Source organism: Schistocerca gregaria, chromosome 1 (genome assembly GCF_023897955.1).
Source record: "Schistocerca gregaria isolate iqSchGreg1 chromosome 1, iqSchGreg1.2, whole genome shotgun sequence".
Classification (NCBI taxonomy): domain Eukaryota; kingdom Metazoa; phylum Arthropoda; class Insecta; order Orthoptera; family Acrididae; genus Schistocerca; species Schistocerca gregaria.
In genome coordinates this window covers 617410643-617425708 of record NC_064920.1, presented here as the reverse complement: position 1 = coordinate 617425708, position 15066 = coordinate 617410643, and the positions used below count along the sequence as shown (strand labels likewise).

The following is a 15066-nucleotide window of genomic DNA, read 5'->3' as shown; positions in this document are numbered from 1 at the left end:
AGCATGCCGCTCTAAAACTTTGCTTCCGTTGGCTATGCTAGTACCACCTGAAACATCCAGTTATGTCTGCACAAAGCCAATATCTTTGGCTTCCGGCTGGAAGTAGTAGAAAATTCTAATGAATGACTTGCTCACTGGTAAATTCACAAACAGGAAACGACTTTGGACAAGTAGTCATTTTATTGATAGCATTTCTGTCCTTTCAGATTCCGTACAAAAGACTTCCCCCTCTCTCCCGTCAGCCATTAAAATGATTGTTTGTGGAAAGTTAGCTGCGCTTACTGGTGTTGCAGGCAACGACTAAAAGAAGACTGTATCGAGAAGGTCATCTTCTTGACGGATATCATCCATGCCGCCTACAACTGGACGTTCACCAACGACGACTTCTGGCCGTTCCTGTTGCGGCGCTTTGTGGGTGAACTGGGAGCTGAGTTGACACATCTGTCGTTGGGCTCTTCAGATTTACTGACCGCCATCCCAGTCAGTTTTCTAACACAACACCTCTCCCCTGATCTGCACATGAGAGTGCTGAAGCTGGCGGATATGACGATTGGCCAGCTGGAGAAACCTCTCCTTATAATGCCCACGCTGCGTGAACTGAGTCTTCCCGACGACAACATCAGTAGCGTCAGCGAAGGTAAGGCGCTTCTTCATTTGTGTAACTTTATAAAGGCATGTAATCCACCATGTACACGTAGCTGGTATGCCTGTGCAGGCTTAGCAAACATTATGGCGTGAAGAAATAAGCAGTTATTCGAACAAGACGCTCTATCGCTGTGGCTGAAACACCTCTGGAGCCGTGAAGGTGCGGAGTCAACGCTCGATCTCGGCTGTTTTTTCAGACCTTCACTACTAACGGCAGGACTCGCTTCTCGTGGCCAAGGTCATCTACATCGGAGTGACGCACTGGCTCTTTTACGTTAGGTAGCCAGTTGATGAATCCTGGAGGTGGAAGAACTTTACCGGTAAGCGCAATGGACGTGGTGTCGTCCATTTCCCAAACTATGAATCAGTGTAAGAGAGTCGTTACAATTTGTTTGTCATTTTATGATTTATAGCTCAATAGATAACGTAAGACGTGCTGAATTTGTCAATCAAGGAAAGAACTAAATTTCATATAGCTATTTCCTGTGGAAAAAATTTACATATGTACGTTGTAATCTAGCTCTACATTTGATATTAATGCTATCACTAATTTAAAATATTTCTCATATATCATTTCTGATGTAGACAAGACGGGATGCTGACTCGATTATTAGATCCGAAGATGATACAGAGAGATCGGAACTAAGGTATTAAAAAAATTTGCAGCTGGCACTGAAGAATAAATGATATACTAGAATTGTTTTAAATATCAGCACAGTTGCTATTCTCTCGCGACGAATATGACTGAGTTATTACTTTCAAGCTTTAAATTTTCTGTACCACATTCTGTTGGTATGTAAAGCCGCAGCAGTCATCAAGTAGCTGCTCTCTGGTGTTCATACCTCACGGAACTGTTTCCTTGATGCTCCAGAATAGACACGATAGCTATTCTACACACTCGTTCACCTAGAGAAACACTACCGGCATACACATCAAACAAGTCCTAGACTACAATCGGTATGCACAGAACCAATTACACCTGTCCATATTATTTCACTGAGACATATTGTCCCTGAAATTAAAAACAGTTCGGTACCCAAGAGGTCTGACTAAGGTTTCTCGAGGTTTCCTTTGGTTGTAAGGCAAATGCTCTGCCTGGAAATTCACTCATACATATACTCATTTGGGACTCCGTATGCCCCTCTACCAGATCGTTTGATATTTGACTGATAGGTGGTTGACTGTCTTGAGTCATTACTCTGCCTTTAGGGGCATGGAATGAAAGGTACTGTATGACAAACACGCACGCTTTGTCTCACTGCCAGTCTGTTCGGATATCTGGCTAAAAACGTAGAAGTGCTACAGCAGCCTGCCATGATCACACTAGTTCGGAAAGAAAGATATGCACACAAATTTTTATTTGTGAATGGAACACTGGGCAACATTCTGAAGAACTGGTTTTGCGTATTCGGAATTCCTCGGTTCTGATCAAGTTCTGGGAATGCAGGAGCTAGTAGTACGCTTCTGTACATTTCTAATTGGGAATTCCTTTATACTAATACCACATTGCCTAATAAATAGTTAGACAGAGCCGCTTCGGAATAATGGGGTGGGTCTCATTCCACTGTTTAGAATAAAGAAAAGTTTTGTCCCAATGTCCCAACTAAGCCACTAAATTTACTCTGTGCACTCTATATTTTAGATACAGAAGGTTTTCATTTTTCTTCTGGAACATATTGACCCAGAATTAAATTAGAAATAGTTATTGTCTACCAAAACTGTTTTTTGGGGAATAATCCTTGGTTATAAGGCAAATGGAAGACCAGGAAACCCTTCTAAAATAATCCCTCAGGGCCAGTACCAATTCGCTTTTTATTTGGCTAGTCTACAAAGGATTATTACTGGAACTAGCACTCGCTCTACCTAGCGAATGAAAGACATATTTAAGAAACTCACACACACATACACACACACACACACACACACACACACACACACACACACACACACACAAATGTAAAAAAGTAGTGTCATTACCAGGAGCAAAGGCTGTGGAGTGTAAGGGCAAGGGGTTGTGAAAGGGTAATGATAATTTAGCAGGCATACCATTTATAAATCACTAGTACTCCAAAATCACTGCACTATCAAGTTAAACTGTCCTAAAATCATTAAGAGAGACGTTCAATAAGGAATGCGACGCATTTTTTGAAAATCAAGTTGGTATTATTCAGGATTCCAATACGCCATAGTATATATTAACTACAAAACAAAATGCGACGACGTTACGTCACCTTGCTGGAAGGGCCTCTAGGATACAACTCTACTTGTCGACGTCGGAACCAACGTCTTACTGCATCATTAACCTCTGTCATCCAAGTACTGCTTCCGCTGAGTGCATCCTTCATTGGCCCAAAGAGAAGTCGGAAGGTGCGAGATCCGCTAGTAGGATGGATGAGGAAGAACATTCCAATGAAACTTCCTGGCAGATTAAAACTGTGTGCCGAACCGAGACTCGAACTGGGGACCTTTGAATTTCGCGTTCACGTGCTCTGTCATCTGAGCTACCCAAGGACGACTTACGACCCCTCCTCACAGCTTCAGTTCTGTCGGTACCTTGTCTCCTACTTGCCAAACTTCATAGAAACTCTTCTGCGAACCTTTCAGAACTAGCACTCCTGGAAGAAAGGATGTTGCAGAGACATGGCTTAGCCACAGCCTGGGGGATGTTTCCAGAATGCACACAGTTTTAATCTGTCAGTAAGTTTCATATCAGCACATACTCCGCTGCGGAGTAAAACTCTTATTCTGGAAACATCCCCCAGGCTGTGGCTAAGTCATCTTTCTGTAATATCCTTTCTTCCAGGAGTGATAGTTTCTGCAAGTTTCGCAGAACAGCTTCTGTGAAGTTTGGAATGTAGGAGACGAGGTACTGACAGAATTGAAGCTGTGAGGACGGGTCGTGAGTCGTGCTTGGGTAGCTCAGATGATAGAGGACTTGCCCGTGAAAGGTAAAGCTCCCAAGTTCGAGTTTCAGTCCTACACACAGTTTTAATCTGCCAGGAAGTTTCATATCAGCGCACACTCCTCTGCAGAGTGAAAATCTCGTTCTCTAAACATTCCAATGAAGTTGTGTAAGCTCCTCTCGGGTGCGTAGGATTTTTTGAGGCTTTGCGTTGTCATGTAGAAGTAGAAGTTCGTTTGCATTTTTGTTGCGACGAACACACTGAAGTCTTTCCTCAGTTTCCTGAGAATAGCACAATGTCCTTCAGAGTTGTTCGTTGCACCATGACGAAGAACATCAAACAGAATAACCGCTTCAAAGACCCGGAAGAACGTTACCATGACATCACTGCATGAGAATAAGGCTTTGAACTTTTTCTTCGGAGAAAGGTGGTGTGACGGTACTCAACGGATTGCCGTTCTATTTCTGGTTTGAAGAGATGAACTCATATTTAATCACACATGACGATGTTTAGAAAAAATGTCATTATCAGTCTCGTTGAACATAGATAGTCATTCGCTTCTGTCCACAGCTCGTGGTCTAGGGGCTAGCGTTGCTGCCTCTGGATCACGGTGTCTCGGGTTTGACTCCCGGCCGGGCTGGGGATTTTCTCTGCCTGGGTTCTGGGTGTTTGTGTTGTCCTCATCATTTCATCATAATTTGTGAGAGTGACTAGATTGGATTGTGAAAAATAAAACGCACTTTGAAAAATTTGGACTTTTTTCAGGCGTTGATGATCGCCCAGTTGAACATCCCACAAACCAAACATCATCATCATCATCCTACGTTGATCTTTATGGTCTTCTACTAGGCTGCTGGAAAGCCTCCACCTCAACTGGTGGACGAGTTTGTTAGTATTACCAAGAGAAACGCCCAATAGTGCGGCGAGGCGTTTGACTGTGATGCATCAATCATCTCGAATGATAGTGTCCGCACATTCCAACATTGTAGGAGTCACAGCTGTGTGCGACGGTTGTCAGATGGCAGATTGAACAGGTTTGCGTGACTTGTTGCAATGACGACAGACGCCTCACCCTACGACTAAAAATGCTTTTGTTTACTGCCAGGTCTCCGAAGACATTCTGCAAGCACCTTTGAATATGATGCTCTGCTTTTCCGCCGGAAGAATCTCATTGAGAGCTCTCTGTTTGGAATACACCTCTGCAATAGACACCATTTTGAAGGCTACTTGTAGCGCTGCCACCTATCGAAACTTCTTGAAGTGAGAAGATGCCACGACATTCTACAACAAATTCCATGTCTTTACAACCGAAACTGGCCGGGAAAAAAATTGTTGCCGTACTTAATTGAACGCCACTCGTGTTTTAAAAGAGGATGATAACATACAAATGTATTACATTACCAACAGTTTGATAACTGTTGAAATGAATCAATTTGCACGTCTGTTGCTGATCCCACAATTCATAAGGAATTCTAACTAATTAATACTCAGAACTCCCAATCAGAGAGTTCCTCTACAACCTGATTCCTTTTTCCCATTTGCTCTTTTTCCTCAAACATATGTGCATCCTCTATACCTTCTGCCGTCTTGATGCCCCTCATCCTCTGGTTGCTCCTCTCCTCTACAACCCCCGCCCTCTGCTGCGCCTTAACCATTGTATCCCCCCTCCCCTTTACCTCTACAACCTTCATCTCCTTTCCCAATGTTGCTTCTGTCGATTCCCCCTCCTGGGTGATGCCCTCTCTCCGTTCCATTTATACCTCCTATCAACTCTGATCCTCACCTCCCCCTCCATTCCTCTGTCCCCTCTCCAGGCTCCCTCTTCGCCCCCTCCCATCATGTTTTTCCCCACCTACCCTCTCTCTGCCTTCCTTCTCTTTCCCAAGTCCTGTTTGCTCTCCCCTCCACTGCCTTTCCCACTCCTTCTCGCATCTGCCCAGATCCCCAGTTATGTCCCCCCTCCCTCCATCGGATCCCCCTTTTTTTCTTTTCTCTCCTCCCCCCTTTTCCCCCTCATAGGTCCGGGTTCCCCCCCCCCCCCATTTGCCGCCATGTCACGTGTATAGTGCTGTTCTAAGTGAGTGTTCAGTGTTGTGCGTCCCCTGTTAGTGTTGTGAACAGCCACCATAGTTTTTTTTATCTCGAGTGAACAGAAACCAGACTGTCTTCGTGTTTTTTTAAATTCTGCCTGTCTCCTTCTTGTGTATCTTAATCTGCATCGCCACCGCAGTGTGTTTATGTTTTAAGTTCCACAACTTCCCTCCCTCTGGTCATCCGAGTGAAATGCTGCAACCTTGACGCCACCTGCTGAGTAGAGGTGGAAATAGTTTTGAGCCGCGTAATCACGGTACAGGGTAAAGGGCAACATGGTCCCACAAACAAAAATAGTTCCCTCGCTTCTGCAAAAGGTTTTCGATAGTTTTTCTTTATTGTAAGCAAATGATACAACTGATAAACCTCTCCCCTTCTGTTGCACTAAGAGCTGGACTGGTATATGACTAAAACAAACAAGTTTCTGTACTGGAATGGATCTGCAACAGCCCGCTCTTCAAGCTGAGAACAGAAAGTTAAAAAAGGATAATATTTTATCCACCTTTTGTGCGACTCATTGTTGATTATTTTAGTAAGTAAAAAAGAAGCATGTTTAAATTAATACAGCTCCAGCTTACGTTTTGGGGGACGTACCTTGGCTGTAGTTCAGATTTCATCACTGGAAATCTTCTCTGAAATATTTCCAATTGTGATCATCTCTGTCCCGCTACGAGCTCGCCTGGTATCTGGTTGGGAAGTCTCTGTCTCTACAATGGCTCATTACCCCTAGAAACCCGTTCTCTATGTTAGGTTCTGAGAACAGAAAGCAAATAAAAAGCACTAAAATATTACACTACGAATGACATACTAACGTAATAAATCACGTCCTGTTATGAACACAGAGCATAGCAATAAAATATACTTCTGAAATTGAATTAGACGTGAACTAATACTGGAAAGTAAAAGAAAGTTGTGAGGCCGTATACATATAACATTTTATAAATCTTACAAGACAATCTCTCACTTAAATCGGTTCTATTCTAATGCGGGTAAATTTAAATAATTCATTAAATGTACAAAGAATAATTTCATTCATCTAATGCTATAGAAAGCGTTGTGGAAGTCCGCAATTACAGTGTCATTTTCGAAGATAAATGTTGGGGCTACAGAAGCCACTGAAAGGGGACATTTGTCTAGAATGAGAGATGTTGTGTTTTGTTTTATTAGGAGGTTTTAGTAACACAGAACATGGTGCTTCATTGGACCACAGCTGCGCTCGAGGGCGTACCCTGGTTGCTGAAGTTGGACCTCTCTGGCAACGAGTTGGAGGAACTGCCACCGCTGTTGCCTGCAAGACTAGAGAACCTCAATGTCTCCCGCAATAGGATGTTTGCTCTCAACGCCAGACTGCCTCAGTCACTCATCACCCTCAACGTTTCCTTCAACAATCTAGAGGCAAGTACAGTCCTTTTCTGACATACTCGCAGTATCAGAACACTTTGTAAATACACACTTCTGTCAGCACATATGATCAGCACTCATGCCGGCGAACGTGCATAAACCACAAAACATTGTAATGATAAACACCACTTTTAAATTAGGCTGATCATCTGCGGTAGTTCAATGCGGTCTTTTAATTATATTTGCAGTTAGCTACTCTGAGAAACGCAACATGAAATATACTGTAAATTAGGATACATTAACTACTTGAGGACTCACTCACTCAAAACTGAAATTAAGTATATTCAGTCAACAGTTATTGATAACGAGCACAACGGGAGTGGGGGAATTGGTCTGATTGCGTGCGATATATTTTACGATAATTCACAACTGACCTCTTAAATATTGAACATAACAAAACATAGTTAAAATATTGATGCTGGCCAGCCTTGTTTGCTCTGAATTGAGAGTTCAACCTGTAAACAAATCAGAATACGTAATTCTGAGAAAATTATGAATTTCATTTAACAACTATGAACTCTGTGATTTTATAACTATTTTGAAACTGGAACATTTATTATGCGAATTTGAAAATATAAAATTACACCGCTTCCTTGAAGACGGCTTGCCCCACTAACTGCACTACCGTTTGTGGAAATTGCAACATCCAGAAGAAAACGCATGAATTCAATTAATTTAATACCACAGATTAGGTACATGACAAGTAACAAATGATTACCTTTTCAAATCTGTACATGTCCTTTGAGCCCTACTATTCAGCATGTCGTGTGGCCACCATGCTCTGCAATTACAGCTGTTACACGGCGTGGCATTGAATCAATAAAGTTCTGAATACGTTCCTGAGGGATTTCCCTCAGCGCAGTTTGTATCCGAGTCCACAAATCCGTGACACCACTTACTGGAGGACCGTGACGCATCAGGTGTCGACCATCCATATCCCAGTCATGTTAGATGCGCGACATGTCTGGCGAACGTGCAGGCCAGGGAAGCAATGGTACCCGTCGCTCTTCGAAGAAGGCCTGTACTTCCGTCGCAATATTTGGCCGGGCATCGTCCTGTTGCAATGTGCCCTGTGGAGATGCCTGAAGCAGGGGAAGTGATTAAGGGTCTTCAACCTCCATTAGGTACCGGTTGCTGTTCAAAGTGCCGGCAATACGTACGAGGCGAAATCGGTTGTTGTAACCAATGGCGCCCCAAACCATCACACCTGGTGTCCACTATGCCGCTCCACAATGCAGCCCTCCAGGTTGCACTCACCACGGTACCGCCGAACAAGCATGTAGCCATCACTGTAGGACACGTTGAAGCGGGACTCATCCGAAAAGATTACATGTTGCCACTCAGCACCCCAGTGACGGTGTTCCAGAGTCCATTGCAGCTGGGGGAACTTGTGGTTTCTGCACAATGGGAACCGAAGTAAAAGCATTCGTGCAACCAGTCCAACCTGCGGAAGACTGCGACGAACCGTCAATGAAGACATATTCACACCTGTTTCAGTGGTCCAGCGACGAGCCAACTGTGTGGATGACGCTGTACGGTCCGTATTGACCATGCGGCCAGGCGACGGTCATCCCGTGCTCTGGTAATGTTCCATGGTCCAGTTCCTGCTTCTCGCTGCGTACGACCTTCCTCTATCCACTGCTTCCACACACGCACTGTCGTAGCAGCATGCCCTGCGCGAGCCGAAATGTCACGTATAACAACCCCGTTTCCCGGAGACCGATCGTTCTTTCCCCTTAGAACTCGCTCACATGCCGATATGGCTCCCTTTGACGTCGACGAGGCATACTGGCACTCAGTGTATTGCTTCCACCTTGTGTGACAGCTCTGCACCGACTACACTAGGCGCAACACCGACCCTGGCTCTGCTCGGCCTACGTGTACCCTATCTCGCTGCAAAACCTATCACGTATTGCTTGCACACCCCTCGTCACTGCAACCAAGTGTGGCGCTGTTCGGGTAATTCCTTCTCGCTGTTGCACCTTTCACAAACGGCAGTGTAGTTAGTTAGTTAGTCAGTTACGTGTTCCATTGATCAATCTCGCCTTGACTGCTGTGATGTGGAACGTGTCAAGTGCATAAGTGCATTTTCTTTAAAAAAAATGCATAGAATTTTTATTACCTTCTCCATTCCCTTAAATGGCACAAAATGCATAAACAAGGTGTTTAATAATGAATGCACGGGTTCTAAGGCTTTTAACATTTATTACATTCAACCTAAAGTTATGAATAACACATCAAATGAAAGTGCAGCTGAAAAAGTTTTTCTTACAAGTGTTCACTTAGGTGAAATGTGAAGTCGTCACCGAAGACGACACGATCCAGAATATCGTCATCGTCATGCAGCAACGTTTCGTTTGCAAAATTGACACATAAACCGTACGCGGCAGTCCTTTTACAGGTTGTAACAACTGCAGATTATAAGGAAGTAGTTGTAAGCGTCTCCTTAAACGTCTCCACAGAGACATCACTGGAAATGGTAAATCACGACTAGCCATCCGACTTGATTTCTTGCTGCTACGCAGGAAAGGCCCTCACTCGTTCAGCACGTTCTTCAGTCGCTCTTGGTCGTTTCAGTCTCTTCCCTTTGCGTACAGGTATACAAACAAAACTGTTTGGGTTGCTCTTTTGATGTATTATTTAAAATTGTAAGATGAACGCAATAAATGCTACAAAACCTTAAAACCCGTATGTTCATTTTGAAACACACTGCGTTACACCTAAAGATTTGCTATTCTTTTTCAAGAATTCATCTATGATTTAGAAGGAGTTGTCAAGCAGATACGATTCCAGTTTATTTTTGAAACTATTACTGCTGTCAGACATTTTATTTCGTCTGGTAATTTATGGAAAAGTTTTACAGCAGCACATTTTACCCTATCTGTGCCAAAGATAGGTTATGCAGAGGACAGTGAAAGTATCTTCTGTAATTGCTAATGTTTCATGAGAGCAAAATAACCTTATGCAGAATAAAACCTAGTGCAACAGCGTTATTAAAAAGATATCAACAAATACATGAACAAGATGCCACCATCTAAATATTAACGCAATAAATTTCTCATTAAGAGTTCACTATACCTGGTGACTACTGACACAATGAAGAATCTTTGCCTGACTGTACATACAAATACACAGGGACTGAAGTCCCCCGTCATGTTTTTGTCTGTGTGTTCGGACTAATCTCAGGAACAACTGTAGGGATTTTGATGCGGTTTTCACTGGACTCATTTACAAGAAAGGTTTGTGTATATTATCTATAAATATTTACTGCAAACTAGATGAAACATAATGGGTTTAAGTCTCCCACCGCTGTGAAAACGACACCACTGCCGTCAAGAAGTTTTCCAGAGAGTAAACTACGACATTGACCCCTTACTCAGCATTTATTGCCAATCTCTGAGCCAGAGCAGTCCCAAGCTATTGGAAAAAAGCGCAGGTCCCTCTGGTGCATAAGAAGGATAAAAGAATGGACCCGCAGAAATACGGACCACTGTCCTTAACGCAGGTTTGCTACTGAATACTCGAACATGTTCTGAGATCGAGCAGAACAAATTCTCTTGAGATAGAGAAGCTTCTGTCCTCCAAATCAGCACGAATTTCAAAAACATAGATTGTGCGAAATTCAGCTTGCCTCTTTCTCACATGATATCCTGCTGATCATGGATGAAGAGCAACAGGCACCAAACATATTTCTGGTTTTCCGAAAAGCGTTCGTCACGGTACCTCATTGCAGAGTGTTAACGAAGGTCCGAGCATACCGAATAGTTTTGGCTCGAACCCACCCAGTACGTTGGCCTGGAAGACGGTCTGCCCCACGTGAGTGTGAAAGGAGCGCTTTCGTACTCTATATCGTATAAATCATCTGAGAATAGGGTGATCAGCAAGCTGCGACGGTTTGCTGATGACGCTTCAGTATCCGGGAAACTAACGTCGTTGAGTGACTACAGTGGGTTAAGGATGACTAAGACAGAATTTGTATTTGGTGCGATGGATGGGCAGGTTGCTCTAAACGTAGAAGTTAATTAAGATGAGTTGGAAAAACAATCCTGTATTGCCCAAGTACAGTTTTGTACCGCTTGACACATTTACATCAATTAAATATCTAGGCGTAACGTTGAAAAGCGATAGGAAATGGTCGTAAGGACAATGTCAGGGAAGGCGAATGGTTTATTGGGGGAATTCTGGGAAGGTGTTATCCTTTTACGGGTGCAATCAACACGCGAGAGTCCCGGAGATGCTTTGTGAACTGGAATAGGAATCCCTGGAGGGAAGACACTGTTCTTTTCGTGAAAGATTACTGAAAAAGTTCAGAGAACACGCATTTGTCTCTGACAGCTGGACGATTCTACTGTGTCCAACGTACAGTCCCGCAACCCGAGTGAAGACAAGATAAGAGAAATTAGGGTTCGGACGGAGGCGTATAGGTAGTTGTTTTTCCCACGTTCCTTTTTGAGAGTGAAACATGGAGTAGAATGAGAAGTAGTGATACAACATATCCTGCTCCATGAATCATACAGTGAATGTAGGTGTAAGTAAGTGGCAGAACTCATTGGATTTGCGGTAGCTGGCGCATGGCTCCAAACGAACACTGAATGGTGGAGGGTGCTTCTTACCAGTGTTATGTATCAGAAGATGCTTTGTACCAATGTTACGCACCAGAGGGTGCTTTGTCTCAATGTTACGTGGTGAAGGCCGCTTCGTACCGATGCTTGCGTGGCAGTGTGTGTTCCGTACCTTTGTTGCATGGATGACGGTGCTCCGTACTCATGATTGAGTGGCGGAGTGTGCTTCGTACCAATGATGGATGAAATAAAGGATGCTTGTACCGTTTCACATGACGGAGGGTGATTCGTACCAATGTTATGTGGCGGCGGAGCACTATACCAATATCATATGGAGACGGATGATTCGTAGGGATGTTGTGCTGCAGAGGGTGCTTCATACCAATGCTGAGTGGCAGACGTGTTACGTTTTAGTATTGCATCACAGAGGGTACTTTGTACCAATGTTGAATGGCAGAAGGTGTTTAGTACTGATTTTATATAGTCGAGGGTATTTAACATCTGTGTTTGATGACAACGGGTGCCTTCTACGATGCTGCATGGCAATAGATACTTTGTAGCGATGTTACCTTCAAATAGGTGTACGTAAAGGACGCACAGAAAATGTAGCTCGTGCCAGGCTGGGGCTGGAATCGGCTGGCCGTCGTACAGGATATCCCTCTCAAAGTAATGTACACTACTGGCCATTAAAATTGCTACGCCAAGAAGAAATGCAGATGATAAACGGGTATTCATTGGACAAATATATTATACTAGAAATGACATGTGATTACATTTTTACGCAGTTTGGGTGCATAGATCCCGAGAAATCAGTACCCAGAACAACCACCTCTGGCCGTAATAACGGCCTTGATACGCCTGGTCATTGAGTCAAACAGAGCTTGGATGGCGTTTACAGGTACAGCTGTCCATGCAGCTTCAACACGATTCCACAGTTCAACAATAGTAGTGACTGGCGTATTGTGACGATCCAGTTGCTCAGCCACCATTGACCAGAGGTTTTCAATTGGTGAGAGATCTGGAGAATGTGCTGGCCAGCGCACCTGTCGAACATTTTATGTATCCAGAAAGGCTCGCACAGGACCTGCAACATCCGGTCGTGCATGATCGTGCTGAAAAGTAGTGTTTCGCAGGGATCGGATGAAGGGTAGAGCCACGGGTCGTAACATATCTGAAATGTAACGTCCACTGTTCAAAGTGCCGTCAATGCGAACAAGAGGTGACCGAGACGTGTAACCAATGCACCACATACCATCATGCTGGGTGATACGCCAGTATGGCGATGACGAATACACGCTTCCAGTGTGCGTTCACCGCGATGTGGCCAAACACTGGTGCGACCATCATGATGCTGTAAACAGAACCTGGATTCATCCGAAAAAATGACGTTTTGCTATTCGTTTACCCAGGTTCGCCGTTAAGTACACCATCGCAGGCGCTCCTGTCTGTGAAGCAGCGTCAAGGGTAACCGCAGCCATGGGCTGATAGTCCATGCTGCTGCAAACGTCTTCGAACTGTTCGTGCAGGTGGTTGTTGTCTTGCAAACGTCCCCATCTGTTGACTCAGGGATCGAGACGTGGCTGCACGATCCGTTACAGCCATGCGGATAAGAGGCCTGTCATCTCGACTGCTCGTGATACGAGGCCGTTGGGATCCAGCACGACGTTCCGCATTACCCTCCTGAACCCATCGATTCCATATTCTGCTAACAGTCAGTGGATCTCGACCAAAGCGAGCAGCAATGTCACGATACGTTAAACTGCAATCGCCATAGGCTACAATCTGACCTTTATCAAAGTTGGAAACGTGATGGTACGCATTTCTCTGGCTTTTAGTCTCGTGTGCAACTGAACTACTGGATGGTAAGGTGACATGGCGTCGTTGCAGACGCTGCCGGAGCCGCTACCTGGCGGCCTACAGAAGCTGGATGCGTCCAACAATAGGCTGAGGAGGCTGCCCCAGAGGCTACCAGCAGGACTGTGGCTGCTCGCCGCCTCCTACAACCTGCTGCTGGAGCTGCCCCAGCACCTGCCTCCAGCTCTACAAGTACTGCAGGTAATGCGGTAAAGGAGGACGCGTTCACTGTGGCGGTAGGTAAGTGGGACGCCCAGCTGACCTAATGACTGTTATCAGAAGTTATTAAAAGATATAAAAAAGTAAACTGATTTAGCGTAAAACCTTGAAACCCAAAACACTTGTTGCCTTTTACATTTTGTTATTTATTTTTTGGTCTTTGACTGCTTTGATGCGACTGGCCACGAGTTCCTTCATCTCAGAGTAGCAGTTGTAACCTACTTGTTCAATTACTTGCTGGATGTATTCCAATCGCAATCTTCCTCTACAGTTTTTCCCCTCTACAGATCGCTCTAGTATTTTCCTAATGTCCTAACAGAAGGCCTGTCATCCCGTCCCTTCTCCTTGTCAGTGTTTCCTCACATTCTTTTCCTCTCCGATTCGGCGCAGAACCTCCTAATTCCTTACCTTATCAGTCCATATAGTTTTCAACATTTACCTGTATCATCAGAGCTCAAATGCTTCGATTATCTTCTTTTCCGGGTTCCAACACTCCATGTTTCGTTACCTAGGCTGAGCTCCAAACGTACATTCTCAGTAATTTCTTCCTCTAATTAAGGCTTATGTTTGGTAATAGTAGACTTCTCTTCTCCAGGAATGCCCTTTTTGCCAAACCTAGTCTGTTTTTGAAGCCCTCTTTGCTCTGTGTATCACTGCTTATAATAGAATTCCTTACCTTCATCTACTTCGTGACCATCAGTCCTAATGTTAAGTTTCTCTCTGTTATTTCTGCTATTTCTCATTATTTTCGGTTTTCTTCGATTCACTCTCATTCCATATGCTGTGCACATTAGACTGTTCATTCCATTTAGCAGATCCTGAAATTCTTCTTCATTTTCACTCAGGATAGCAATGTAATCAGCGAATCGTATCATCGATATCTTTTCACCTTGTATTTTAATTCCCCTCCAGAACCTTTCTTTTAATTTCATCATGGCTTCTTCGATGTACACATTCAACAGTAGGAGCGAAACGCTGCATTCCTGTCTTACACCCTATATAGTCTGACCACTTCGTTCTTGGTTGTCCACTCTTATTATTCCCTCTTGGCTCTTGCACATGTTGTATATTACCTGTCTGTTCCTAAATCTTACCCTTACTTTTTCAGAATTTCGAACATCCTGCACCATTTTACATTTTCTAACGCTTTTTCCAGGTCGACAAATCCTATGAACGTAGCTTGCTTTTTCCTAAAGGCATACTCATTGTCATATAACACATCCTCATTTTTCTTTTCCATTTTCCTGTATATTATCCTTGACAGCAATTTGGATGCACGAGCTGTTAAGCTGATTGTGCAATAATTCTCACATTTGTCAGTCATTGCAGTCTTCGGAATTCTATGAATGATATTTTGCCGAAAGTCTGATGGCATGTCTCCAGACTCATAC

At 43.9% G+C, this 15066-nt stretch overlaps 1 protein-coding gene across 3 annotated transcripts in view; it reads left to right on the top strand.

The window, feature by feature from the left end:
* LOC126359055 (toll-like receptor 2) overlaps window positions 1-15066 on the top strand; it is a 209681-nt gene that overhangs the window by 134620 nt on the left and 59995 nt on the right. For all 3 annotated transcript variants that reach the window (XM_050007601.1, XM_050007602.1, XM_050007600.1), the window contains 3 exons: window positions 294-637; window positions 6850-7034; window positions 13490-13657. In XM_050007601.1, coding sequence (XP_049863558.1) covers window positions 294-637; window positions 6850-7034; window positions 13490-13657 — 697 coding nt within the window. The remainder of the gene's footprint in view (window positions 1-293; window positions 638-6849; window positions 7035-13489; window positions 13658-15066) is intronic.